A 13,783-nucleotide genomic window follows, 5' to 3' on the forward strand; every position below is an offset into this window, starting at 1 on the left:
GCACAAATGCGTTTTTATGACCGTACTTGGTTTTTCCTTATTTTTTCAAATGTACTTGTTCATTGAACTGTTGTATATAAGCAATATATATATATATATATATATATATATATATATATATATATATATATATATATATATATATATATATATATATATATAATTATTATTTTTTTATTTTTTACACTGGCTTTATACAGTCTAGCTGATCCCACAAAAGCTCACAATCCATAACACCCTTTTCCAATTATCTGTTGTCCAATGTCTGTTTCTTTGCCCACTCTAAAGTTTTATTTTTGTTTTTCTCTTTCAAAAGTGGCTTTTTCTTTGCAATTCTTCCCATAAGGCTGCACCCCTGAGTCTTATCTTTACTGTTGTGCATGAAACTGGTGTTGAGCAGGTAGAATTCAATGAAGCTGTCAGCTGAGGACATGTGAGGCGTCTGTTTCTCAAACTAGAGACTCTGATGTAATTATCCTCTAGATTAGTTGTACATCTGGCCTTCCACATCTCTTTCTGTCTTTGTTAGAGCCAGTTGTCTTTTGTCTTTGAAGACTGTAGTGTACACCTTTGTATGAAATCTTCAGTTTTTAAACTTAAAAAAAAAAAAAGTTAATTTCAAGCGTTGCGTAGCCTTCATTCCTCAAAACAATGATTGACTGATGAGTTTCTAGAGGAAGCTGTTTCTTTTTTGCCATTTTTGACCTAATATTGACCTTAAGACATGCCAGTCTATTGTATACTATGGCACAAAGACAATGTTAAGCTTCATTTAACAAACTGAATAGCTTTCAGCTGTGTTTGATATAATGGCAAGTGATTTTCTAGTACCAAATTAGCAACTTAGCATGAGTACTCAAGGATAAGGTGTTGGAGTAATGACTGCTGGAAATGGGGCCTGTCTAAAATGTTATCAAAAAATGTTATCAAGAAATATGCCAGAATGCCATGGGTTGTAAATTTAGCTTTAACTATCACTCAAATAGGGCTTGCTAGATCAAAATATTTATTAATAATTTTTCTTTTAATAGCTTTGGTAACAAAGTGAGCCCTATAATTTGGTACACACATTTCATGTGTTCAAAACTTCTTTTCATGTTATGTTAATTTTATGCTAGATAATAATTAACATATCAGTTAACAATCCAAAGATGTAATTTGTGCCTTCAGTGCTTTAAAAAAGTACCAAAACTTTACCCTATTCTTGGCGAGTGCCCAATAACCACAGCAACCCTCTCCCATTACAGTGATTTTGTTGCTGTTGAAGACACTGTAGAGGTCAAAGCTGATGTTATTGCGCTAAGAGAGACAAAATCACCGGAGGAAGTCATACAAGAAGATGAAGTAACCGGACCTCAACAAACAGAAGAGGAAAAGGAAAAGGAGGAAGAGGAAACTATTGTTGCCCAGGAAAATGAAGGAAAAGAAGACACAGAAAGCTCTAAGACCCAAAAAGGAGAGGTCATTTACAGCAGTCATAAATTAGAGTTGATACCTATGAGGGAGACAAACGTGAGCGTGGAAGTAGTACCGGAGGAGGACGATGAGTATGTGTCACTCTTTCACTTCAGTTATATTATTGGTTTGGAAGGAAGGGAAGTGGACTATAGCAAACCATACAAAATAACAGATCTGGACACAAGAAGCTCACAAATATATTGTTAATTTGGCAAATTAATGGACAAATACAAATGCAGAAAGTGACAGATTTAAGCACTGAAGTACAAGAGGCTGTGCTCTATTGATAAAATACTGTTGTCAGAGCTAATTACTAGAGAGCTAAAAGCTAGCCTTTGTTTAGTACGCAACACAGAAAAGCACATGTAAATCTATTTAATATTATATTTAATAAACTATTAATATATTCTTTTGACTACATAAAATCTATAACATTTTAAGCAGACATACTTTCATCAGAATGTTATCTTTTTAAGTCATTATATTTTATAATGCCATCCTTCTGCTTAAAAATATAGTCCCTGCCATGTAAGCTGATGTTGATAGTTGGCCTCTATGTGTGCTGCTCAGTGATATACACCACAGATAGCACATGTACGTCTTCAAGATAGCTGTTTGCATTCTATATCTTAAATGTCCTTTTGACATCCAAAAGGAAATATCATATTGACGTATTGCAGATGCACACATCAAATAGATGTCTGAGAGATGTGCGTGTGCGGTCTGGGACAGTAGTTTAATCATCAGGTGTTTTCCTTCATATCTGTGACTATATTGTGTATTTTAGTTCAGCTGGAACACTGTATTAACTAATCAGCATCTAGAACCAGAAATATCTATTTTATAATAGTGAACAAGGGAACTTCCCTTTATGTGAAAAACTGATTTAAAAATAAACTGAAGTATCATGGCAAAACCTCTTTAGATCCAGTTAAGCCTGCCCCAAAATCATGAGTTATTATCATCTGGAAATTATATGTACATATTGTACTTTAATTCAATAATTTTCCAACTAGACTTCACATGACTGCTTGTCATAATGAACATTGTACAAATTGTGAAATAGTTCCTCTTTTATGTCGTAGGAGAGCAGACCTGTATCTGGGAGCTGAAGAGATAGAAATGGGGGCCAGTAAAGACAAGCCATCAAAACCACTGCTGGAGCTTACAAGTATTATTAATTTAATTTGTTCATGTTACAGTTTGTTTCTCCCTGAATGTACACTTGCATTCATCAGCCACTGTGAAATCTCTTTGCAGGCATAGTTTTCTTTCCTGTGTTGACATGTATACTATTGAAACAGGAGGTTTTGGTGGAACATATCGAAGGACTTGTCCCATTTGTTTTTGAAATGGCCAATATGCCTTTGATTACGTCAAAGCCCTAAATCATGATTTGTTAATTGTTAGTTAGAGGCATTTCGTATTGAGGGAGGGACATTCTTGTTCTAGGAAGAATTTGATTGGAAAAAATGTGAGTAGTATCGGCAACTAACGTTTAGTTTGATAATCGATTAATCTAGCGATTATTTGAACGATTGTTCTACTATTCTGCGATTATTGCAACGATTAATCATTCGTTTTTAACCGATTATTCAACTTGTGTCCCGACTTAAAAGGTTGTATTAAATGTGCTTACTAACAATAAATGGGACAAAATCATCTTTTAAAAATATCTCTAAATGATATTCGCTGAATTAAAGGAAAACATACTTTTTATTAAGTTTGTATATACGTGTTGTAACGGTATTAATGGAAAGGAGGAGGCGAGAACCGGCTTGATGATATTAATAATAGTTTTTATATAAATCTGAACCAAAAGACACAAACACACACATATGACGGACAGCTGCCCATGAACTAACTCTCTCTATCGCACCACCATCGGCCTTTATCCCTCTCTGAGGCTTGATTATCCTGATAAGGGGCCGTGTGTAGAATCACGACCCGGCCCTGCCCTCCACCCTGTCACATTCCTCCCTCGTTCTCTCAGGCCGGGGAGCTTGGTCCTTGACCACTCCCCTACCCTCTAACGGACGACAGCTGCGCCTCCCTGGGCAGATCGGAGGCAGTCCTCCGGCCCCTGGCGGACGGAACACCCCGCCACATTCTCGGGGAACAGAAGGGGTCTCCCCCGCCCCTGGCAGTGGTTCTCCCGCTCCTGGCAGTCGGCCGGGAGCCTCTTCTCCCCTTATGGTCGGCGGCCGTTCCTCTGCTTCCAGGCAGCCAGGCTCCTCCGTCCCACGGCAGATAGCCACGGCATGGGTTGGGGTGGATGGTAGCGGCGAGAACAACACTAGAGTGTATCCCTCCTCCTTCCTGGATTTTGGCACCAGTGTAATGGTATTAATGGAAAAGAGGAGGCGAGAACCAGCTTGAAGATATAAATAATAGTTTTAATATAAAACTGAACCAAAAGACACAAACACACACATATGACGGACAGCTGCCTGTAAACGTTCTCTCTCTGTCGCACCACCGTCTGCAGTCAGCCTTTATCTCTATCGGAGGCTTAATTAGCCTGATAAGGGGCCGGGTTTGTAGAATCACGACCCGGCCCTGCCCTCCGCCCTGTCACTCGTGTATTTTTTTCACTTTGTTTTACTTCTGCGAGTGCAGTAAAGACAAAATATATTTATATTCAGTATCTCTTCTCTAAAACCAAGTCTAAATATCTTATATGCTGCTTTTCAGGTGAATGCATCTTTTTTTTTTTTTTTTTATAAATATTTGTATTTTTTATATTATATTCAACATTCTCAGATAAAAACTATTTCTTCTGCAGTATAGTCCTTAAAACATTGTTTTAAATGAGTTTGATATTTTTATTGGAAAACAAGTCAAAACAAATCATAAACGTATTTTGTTGAAGCTTATAATGGGGTGAAGACTGTCCTCTCACCTTTCTCTTCCTGTCCTCTTACCGTATTTAACTCACACACACACAAAACTCTCTCTTATAATAAAGCTACTTATTGCCAATTTTCTTCATGATAAGAAATACACAGTGACATATATTATGATTCAATAAGTCACAAGCATTCAGGTTATAATCTAGCTGCAGCAAGCGCTTGAGGGGGACGAGCGTCCCCGCCACAGAATGTGCATCAGCCGGGTGCAGTTTCAATCTCTCCTCCTCAGATCGGGACATTTGTGCAACTCATAGAAGAGGCACTGACCACATTGAGAAATGCCAGTTTTGGAGTTTGTGGTTAATTACATGACCTGCTTTCTTATTATTTGAACTTTTAATAAAGCTATAACACATTAAAACTGCATTTAAGATGTAAAGCCGGGGTGCTTCCTTTAAAGAGCTCTGGCTCCACTAATTCCACAATGCATCACCATAAGCAGTTTGGAAAGTTTAGAGTGCATCTGGACTGTGAGCTGTGTCCAGCTTCTTCAGTCAGGCGTGAACTGCAGTGCTGCTCTCACGTGTCATCATCAGAGTTTAATGTGATCTCATGTTACGATAAATGAGATCAAACGACTATTCGACAATGAAAATTTTTGTCGACAATTTTTTATTGTTGACGTTGTCGATAACATCGACTAACCGTTTCAGCCCTTGTGCAAGAAGAGTCATCACTGTTATTGGTCTGTTTTCTCAGTAGAGATAGGCTGTACAAGCTTTTTTAAATGCGTATTTCTGCTATAAGTTGATAATATATACAAGTGTATATATATAAAGTGTGTGTACATATATATATATATATATATATATTAGTGCTGTCAGTCAATAAAAATTAGCAATAACGATTAATCATATAATTTTTCGTAGTTAATCGCAATTAATCAAAATTAAATTTGACTAAATATACTGCTTTTGCTGTCTTAATGCGTTTATTTCATTCTTAGGAAAGATAACAAAACAACATGTAACTATATAATGCTTTATTAACATTTTCCAAACAAAGCCTTCCACAGTATAAAGATGGAAATGCACTTAAATAATTCAAGCAACATTAAATGTTTCCCAATGTCTAAGTGGGAGTTTGACTAATTGAAAGAACTAGTCCTCACAATATTCATTGCAATGCGCATAAATTTTCATCCTCTACAATATTAATCAGCCGGCAGACTGTGGATCAAGCTTTGCTACAACAATCGTGATGCCTCGTTCATGATTCATGTCAGGGCGTCAACACCAGCGTCAAGCACCGCTTTGAACTCCAAATGAAAAGCTCTTGCTGACAAAAACGTTTCATTCTGCGTTTTTGTGATAGACTTGCAGTGCTTCTGTGGTAATTAAAATGTGCCTTACAGTTGAAGTCAGAAGTTTACAAACACTTAGGTTGAAGTCATTAAAACTCATTTTTTAACAGATTTAATATTAGCAAACTATAGTTTTGGCAAGTTGTTTAGGACATCTACTTCATGCATGACACAAGTAACTTTTCCAACAATTGTTTACAGACAGATTGTTTCACTTTTAATTGACTACATCATAATTCCAGTGGGTCCGAAGTTTACATACACTGTTAACTGTGCATTTAAGCATCTTGGATAATTCCAGAAAATTATGTCAAGCCTTTTGACAATTAGCTTCTGATAGGAGGTGTACTGAATTGGAGGTGTACCTCTGGATGTATTTTAAGGCTTACCTTCAAACTCCGTGCCTCTTTGCTTGACATCATGGGAAAATCAAAAGAAATCAGCCAAGACCTCAGAAAAAAAAGATTTATCCTTGGGAGCAATTTCCAAATGCAAGTATCTATATCCACATAAAACAAGTTCTATATCAACATAACCTGAAAGGCTGCTCAGATAATGAAGAAGATACTGCTCCAAAACTGCCATTAAAAAGCCAGACTACAGTTTGCAAGTGCACATGGGGACAATGATCCATGATGACCATCATTATGTTTGGAGGAAAAAGGGTGAGGCTCTCAAGCCAAAGAACCTCATCCCATCCGTGAAGCATGGGGGTGGAAGCATCATGTTGTGGGGGTGCTTTGTTGCAGTAGGGACTGGTGCACTTCACAAAATAGATGGCATCATGAGGAAGGAACATTATGTGGATATATTGAAGCAACGTCTCAAGACATCAGCCAGGAAGTTAAAGCTTTGCAAATGGGTCTTCCAAATGGACAATGACCCCAAGTATACCTCAAAAGCTGTGGCAAAATGGCTTAAGGACAACAAAGTCAAGGTATTGGAGTGGCCCTCACAAAGCCCTGACCACAATCCGAAAGAAAATTTTTGGGCAGAACTGAAAATGTGTGTGCGAGCAAGGAGCCCTACAAACCTGACTTGGTTACATCAGTTCTGTCTGGAGGAATGGACCAAAATTCCAGCAACTTATTGTGAGAAGCTTGTGAAAGGCTCCCCAAAACGTTTGACCAAAGTTAAACAATTTAAAGGCAACGTTACCAAATACTAACAAAGTGCATATAAACATCTGACCCACTGGGAATGTGATGAAATAAAGTATGAAATAAATAATTCTCTCTACTATTATTCTGACATTTCACATTCTTAAAATAAAGTAGCAGTTTCTGTTTTTGTTTTGGCCTGTGTGATCCCGCCCACTGCACACTCACAAATAGTATTTAGACACCGCCGGGTTGCCAGATTTGAACAAGAAATACACACACTGTGTGCTGCAGCCATGAAAGCCAGCAAAGGAACAGGATCAGAGATAACGGATTCCACCTAACCTAAAAAGCCTCCCCATCCATCTAAATACCACCATGACCAGAGGCGAAGTAAAACCATGGATAAATATTGGAGATGCCTTTGGAAGATGGAGACAGCTTAAAGCCCAGAAATCCTTTAAAATAGATGCTGAATTGGCTAATTTGCATGTCAACATTCTGGCAACCCACATCAGCTTCGAGTCTGGGGCGGGGCAGACAACACTCCAATATTTTTGAAACATGTCAGCAGCATTCTCTGGGTTAGATCAATTAAACACTCACACACAAAAAAAAATGTATTAAGCCTATTTATTGTTGCCTAATTATTGCCTAGTATTGCACTTGTTTTAATTAACCTTGCCCTATAATTCTGTGAATGAAAAAAAACTTCATAGTCAGAATGTTCTACTCTTTTTTTAGATAGATTTAGAACTAGATAAGACTATCAAAACTATATGCCTAATCCAGAGTTCACTTTTAGAAATACTAGCTTTTGAATTTTTTCAAGATTTAAAATTTACTTCTCTCTGTTTGAGTTTGGTTGTTGGTTGAGCTTCTTCATCTGCAAATATATAATGTATATTTTAGCCTACAGCACTAAAATAAAATTAGATGGCAATCAAAAAGTCAAACTATGCAATGTTAACATATTGATTAGTTCAGTTGGTGTTTTAGATCGTTAAACGTTACATATTATTTAATGCTGGACATAATAGCCTACAGTTAAGATTGTAATGCATTCGATTATAATGATGATATGATTATTCAAAATATTTAATAGGGGATATGTATACTGTATATATATATATCTGTATTACTGACATTTAGATTTTCTCTCCACATGTGAATGGACTATCATTGTGTTTTCTGGACATGTCTTTCACAACAAACATTTGATGGTGGATATCACTTCCCTCCTATGCCATGCTGTCATTAATTTTTAATATACGGCAGTTGATGTTGGAATAAAGAGACGAGACATAAGCATGTAGTTATTTCAAGCTTTACCGCTAGCTTAACTCAGGTAATAGAGAGTGTGAACAAAGAAAGCGAAAGTAACTTTAGCGCTGGAGGTCGAACGCTACCAAGTGCCGCTAGATTTTACATTTTTATGAATTTTTTTATCACATTCTTTCTGGTTATATCAGAGATTCCATCTTTCCTTCATGCCAATAGTGTTTAACACTGCTCAACACGTGGTGAATTACTGCATTAAGGACTGTTAACAGGTGTTGTGCCCATGATGGAGCATTAGTGGAGCTCTCTTGGGGCAAAAGAAAACAATGACGCAACAATTTTTTAAAAACCCGCTCCTCGCTCCAGGCAAAATCATGCCGCTCCACTCCTCGCTCCGCTCACATACTTGGTGTGCATCACAAAGTTTCCACCCTTTCAACCAGTGCTTATGCTGGTTTATGTTGTATTAACGCTAAATTTGTTTATTACTATTAAGAAAAATTAAAGCAATAAACTTCTAAAATGAATCGTCACAAAACTCAAATTTGTATTTAATGGGTCTTTAAAGAAATGTTTTGTAGACGGTCAAAATGCTGTCTTTATTTGGGGCTGAAAAAGCAACTAAAACCTGTAAACGAGTCCTTTACTAAATTGCACAATTGTTAATTGTCATTCTCAATGGTCTGATTGTGGCTTACTAAACAACTCTGGGTGTCAGCTGAATACATTTTGAGAATAAAGTTTTTCTGCTTCAATATCAGTTTCTCTCATGGTTTTTGTCATGCTGTCTCTCTCTTCTCATCTAGTTCCTGGTTTAGAGGCCAGATGTAGCTTAGCACAAGCTGTGGACATACTGGCCTACAGTGAACAAGAATGGAAGGGTAACACAGCCAAGAGTGCTCTGATCAGAAAGGTGAGAGTAAATGCTTACCTTTTATTGTAACAAATGCTGAATTGCAGGCAATGCATGTTAGAAAAGTATGCCTGTTAACTTTCTTTGAAAGACAGGATGCTTGGTTTGATCTATTGCAGTGGCATTTATTCATTTCTTAGTGTGGCTTAAGTGTCCAAATATTTGTGAAGCAACTGTACTGAAAGTTGAACTCTCTGTGCTTGTTTCCTTAATGTTTCTGTTTCAGGGTTATGGTGAGATGTCTTCTAGCTTTAGCACTCTGAGGCAAGTAAGAGGAGATAACTACTGTGCCCTACGAGCCACACTGTACCAGGTGCTGGTGACCAGCACAGAAATGCCCACCTGGCTGCAGGATGAAGGCTTTCCTTTGGTGAGGATATCTTTATACACTTATAGACCTTAATCAGGGTAGACTCCATATTTAATTTGATGCTTACAGTTCAATATACATACTGGTGTTAACAATGATATTGATTGTTCAGCAGATGAAACAGAAAAAAAAAAGAATCAGTGGAGCGGCCCACGCTTTTTATCAGAAAACTAGCCAATCAGAAACATTATCTGTCTGTAAGTCATTGTGCGTGTTTGACTGGCACGTTGGCTGACATGTCTTTGGAGTGAGAACATTTGCTTAAAGGGATGGGGGGTCTAATTCAGTGGCTAGCAGAATTTGGAAAAACAATTAAAATTGGTTTCAGCACCAGTATGACATATTGAACAAACTGTACTATTCCATGCAAAGGCAAAGCAGTTGCATTGTGTCAAAAAAGTTATGGCTAAAATCAGACTATGATCACTTCTGTGAAAGACAGGTTTGGCCCAGCTATGCTCAGATTGCTCAGAAATCTGTGTGAGATTATTTTTATTATTTTATAGTTCTCTGGACAATCAAGCAACTTTGAAGCCATGTTTCCCAGTTTCAGTGTTGGTTTAATTACTGCATTTTGGTTTGGTAGGGCAGTGCACTTCTATCTCTCACAGACTTTTTTTTGTTTGCGTCAAATTAAGCATTATCTACCCTGACTAAGGTCTATATAGACTAACATTGTGTGTTATTCTGTACTTTTTAGCTTAATTTAACTATTGCTGATTGGTCATTTCAATAGTTGCCAGAGAGGATTGAAGCTCAGGAGCATCTGATTGGTGGATGGGTGTTTCCCCTAGAATGCAACATGGGAAGTGAAAAGCAGGATTCCGTAGAGAAGCTGAAATATTATCTGGAGCTCCTTAAAAAGAAGGTGAATCTCTTTTTTTCCCATTGTTTCTTAAAGTTGTAATATTATACAACACAGAAAACATCCATTTAGTGTTTGTCTACATAATAATATATGTATAAAAGTGCACAATTTAATAATCTAATATAACATATATTTCACATAATACATTTGTACTCATCTCTCTCTGTAATGATTCTGATTGGTCAATCTCAGCATTCTAGAGTACCATATTTTTGAATAATGATCGCTAAACAGTCATTTCCTTCTCACATAATGCTTTTTTTTAAACTCAAAACAATATTCCATGTCCATTCATTTGACAAGTAGTACTTATCACATTGAGTACATTTATATTTCCATGCATAATTCATGTTTAATTTGAGACAACTGGATGATCATAATAATTTCTGATATTCATTATTATCTTCAGAATCAGCTTTATTGCCAAGTATGCTTACACATACAAGGAATTTGTCTTGGTGACAGGAGCTTCCAGTGCACAACAATACAAAAACCGCATAGATAATAATAAAAAAATATTATACTTATACGTACATACACACAAACACACACACATTCATACATACATACATACATACATACACATACGCTGTGCAAATCTAATACAAATCTGTTATATAAAGTACCAAAAATACAGTATGTTATGTACAGTGCAATGTATGTAATGGCAGAAGAGGATATGTTGCATAATATAAATAGGTTAAACTGTGTATTGCATGTAATTATTGCTCAATGGGGGGGCTTTAACTGTTAATGAGATGGATAATGTATTTGTATCTGTATGCATTCAGTGGCAGGCAGCAGCAGCTGCTGAGAGCCCTGAGGAGAAGCAGAGTGTGGTTGACCGTGTGTTTCAGGGTGGTGTGGAAGAGTATGGTCTTCTGGAAGCACTCAAGTTTCTGATGCTGGCCAAAGCCATTGAGCTTCATCACAACATGGTGTCGGATCAAGAAGTGCCTGTGTTCTGCTGGCTCCTTTTTGCCCGCGACACATCAGAAAACCCACAAAACCTCCTGACCAATCACCTGAGCCAGATTGGCTTCACCGGAGGGGTAGAACAGGTGAGTAAGACTCTGACAACTTCAATATGCTTTTATTGATGTTCAACATGGAAAAGAATGAAGTGTATAAACATAAATGTTTAAAGGAATATTCCGGGTTCAATACAAGTTAAGCTCAATTGACAGCATTTGTGGCATAATGTTACAGTGAGGTTTCAAAAGTACAGCCACAAGACATAAACATTATGTGTGTTAGCGTGATTTTAGTGTAGTTATAAAACCCCCCAAATGGCTGTAAAAACAACAATAATTACTTTACAGCTAAAGTAATACGAGTTTTAACAGAAAAGATAAGTACTTTTATTAAATTATAAACTTCACATTTCTGCCTTTAAATCCTCAAAGAATTGACCCCCATTTACTTCCATTGGCTTTTAAAAATCCATTGTTTTTTTAAAGAAAAAGATGGACGAATCCATTATTTTTTGTGCTAATCAACATTATGCCACAAATGCTGTCGATTTAGCTTAACTTGTATTGAACCTGAAATATTCTTTTAAGATTGTTAAATAAGGTGAGAAAATATATTATATTATATATTATAACATATTGCTTTTGCAAGCATTGCATACAAGCAGTAAGTCCCTCAAGTACTTTACAGTGATTTATACTATGGTAAACTAGGCCCTCCTCTTTGCATGTGTAACAACACCTCTTAACTATGGTTTAATCACTGTGAACCACAGACTCTCATGGCACATTGCTTTAAAATAGTATGCCAAAATACAATTAGTAAAATGTATGTGTTCTTTGTGCAATGTAGGTGGAGATGTTTCTATTGGGCTATGCCTTACAGCACACCATTCAAGCCTTCCGTCTGTACATGACAGACACAGAGGAGTTTGTCACACATTACCCAGACGACCACAAGCAGGAGTGGCCTTGCGTTTGCATCGTGACCGAGGACGATCGCCATTACAACATTCCGGTCAGGAGGACCGTTCAACATCAGCAAAGAGCCGATATCATGATGCCCTGATAACACAGACCTCAGAGAACAAATCTGACCAACAAAAATGGCATGATGTTTTTGTTTTTTGATGGTCTGTTGGTCTTTCAATGAATGGAAATGTTTAATGAAGGGAATTTACAGCAATCCACTGAGATCATATTGTCATCATAAGATGATAAGTGCGCGGGGTTTTTTTTTACTCAAATGATTCAGCATATTGCACACTGCCTGTCAGGAAATGTTGTGATGAGTAAAACTGGTGCAGACATGAAACAAATTTACTGCCTTTTTACTTTAACTGCAAAGTCTTATTTTGCACTGTTGAATACAAGTTGAAAGTTGTTCATTTTCTTTGATGTTAAAGAATACTAAGAGTTTACAACAATAAGTTTTGAGAATATTGATTGAAAATTATGTCAGTATATTCTTAGAATGGAAAGGGAATTGACATAGTCTACTGAAGTCCATTTGATGCAGATTCAGTCATATTTATATTGTTTTATAACATAAAACTTGCCTAAAAAATGTAATGGGCTGTGGTTGTGGCATTTTTAACCAATGTTGAGACTGTCAGATATCTTGGGTCATTTTTAAGTATTGCCGCGTATTAATGCCTTTTTAATTTTTTTTAATGAGCGCATTTACATGCACAATAAACCAGCAATGCATGTGGCCATGCCTTAAATGCCTTTCCTTTATCGGGGTAAGGTTATAAATAATTTAATCAAAAAACAATCAACAGTTAGATTTCTGCCCATTACCTCCATTTCGCATTGCATGTAAACACCTTTACCAGTAATTTTACCGGATTATCCAATATGTGCAAGTGTTGTGCGCATGCCTGTTTAAGTTTTGAAGTCAAAAGTAAAGAAGAACCCTATGATTTAAAATTTCATATAAACATGGTTTTCTTGCATTGTCAGATTTTTTTGAATAAGCTGATATTTGGTTGTCGTCAGCTTATTGGTGTGCATGTGAACACGCTCATTGTGAAAGAATCTGTTTCCCATACTGGTTTAACTGCCATGATAGTTTTTCTCTGTAGTTGTAACTGCCTTTTATAAAGTATAATTTGTGACTGAATACCAAGTAAGGCTCTAAACAAAACATTTCTTTAACGTTTTACAATTAAAGCACTATTGGCTACATTAGGTAGACTTTTTAAGTAAGAATAAACAATACAAGTTGCCATCATGTAATTTTACTTTTTGACTCTTAGCAGATGTCATATTAACAGTTAGTTTATGACATACAATGCTCACTGTACTAAGCCTAAGGGATTTTTTGTTTTATCTTCAAATTTTGCTCATTATGAATTTCAGCAACAAGTAATTGCACAACAAGACAGAACAGATGTACAGTATGGCCATTTTTCTTTGTTTATAGTAATAAAATTTCATATTTATGACTGAGAGTCTAACATTGACTAACATTGCCAAACATTCTGAAATATGATACAGTATTGGTTATGTACAATGGTTATTTTTTAAGAACTAAAAGATAATTAGATTGTTTGAGGAAGTATGAATAAAGATTATTCTACGACTCAGTTGAGCCTCTCATTC

At 36.6% G+C, this 13,783-nt stretch overlaps 1 protein-coding gene across 2 annotated transcripts in view; it reads left to right on the forward strand.

The window, feature by feature from the left end:
* The window catches only part of LOC127634347 (FK506-binding protein 5), a 24,483-nt gene extending 10,764 nt beyond the window's left edge, over nucleotides 1-13,719 (forward strand). For both annotated transcript variants that reach the window (XM_052113863.1, XM_052113864.1), the window contains exons 5-11: nucleotides 1,248-1,547; nucleotides 2,544-2,629; nucleotides 8,861-8,967; nucleotides 9,194-9,337; nucleotides 10,074-10,205; nucleotides 10,997-11,266; nucleotides 12,030-13,719. In XM_052113863.1, the coding sequence (XP_051969823.1) occupies nucleotides 1,248-1,547; nucleotides 2,544-2,629; nucleotides 8,861-8,967; nucleotides 9,194-9,337; nucleotides 10,074-10,205; nucleotides 10,997-11,266; nucleotides 12,030-12,245 (1,255 nt within the window). In that variant the 3' untranslated portion in view covers nucleotides 12,246-13,719. The remainder of the gene's footprint in view (nucleotides 1-1,247; nucleotides 1,548-2,543; nucleotides 2,630-8,860; nucleotides 8,968-9,193; nucleotides 9,338-10,073; nucleotides 10,206-10,996; nucleotides 11,267-12,029) is intronic.
* Nucleotides 13,720-13,783: the final 64 nt, after the last annotated feature.

This window comes from Xyrauchen texanus, chromosome 41, assembly GCF_025860055.1.
Source record: "Xyrauchen texanus isolate HMW12.3.18 chromosome 41, RBS_HiC_50CHRs, whole genome shotgun sequence".
NCBI classification, from domain to species: Eukaryota; Metazoa; Chordata; class Actinopteri; order Cypriniformes; family Catostomidae; genus Xyrauchen; species Xyrauchen texanus.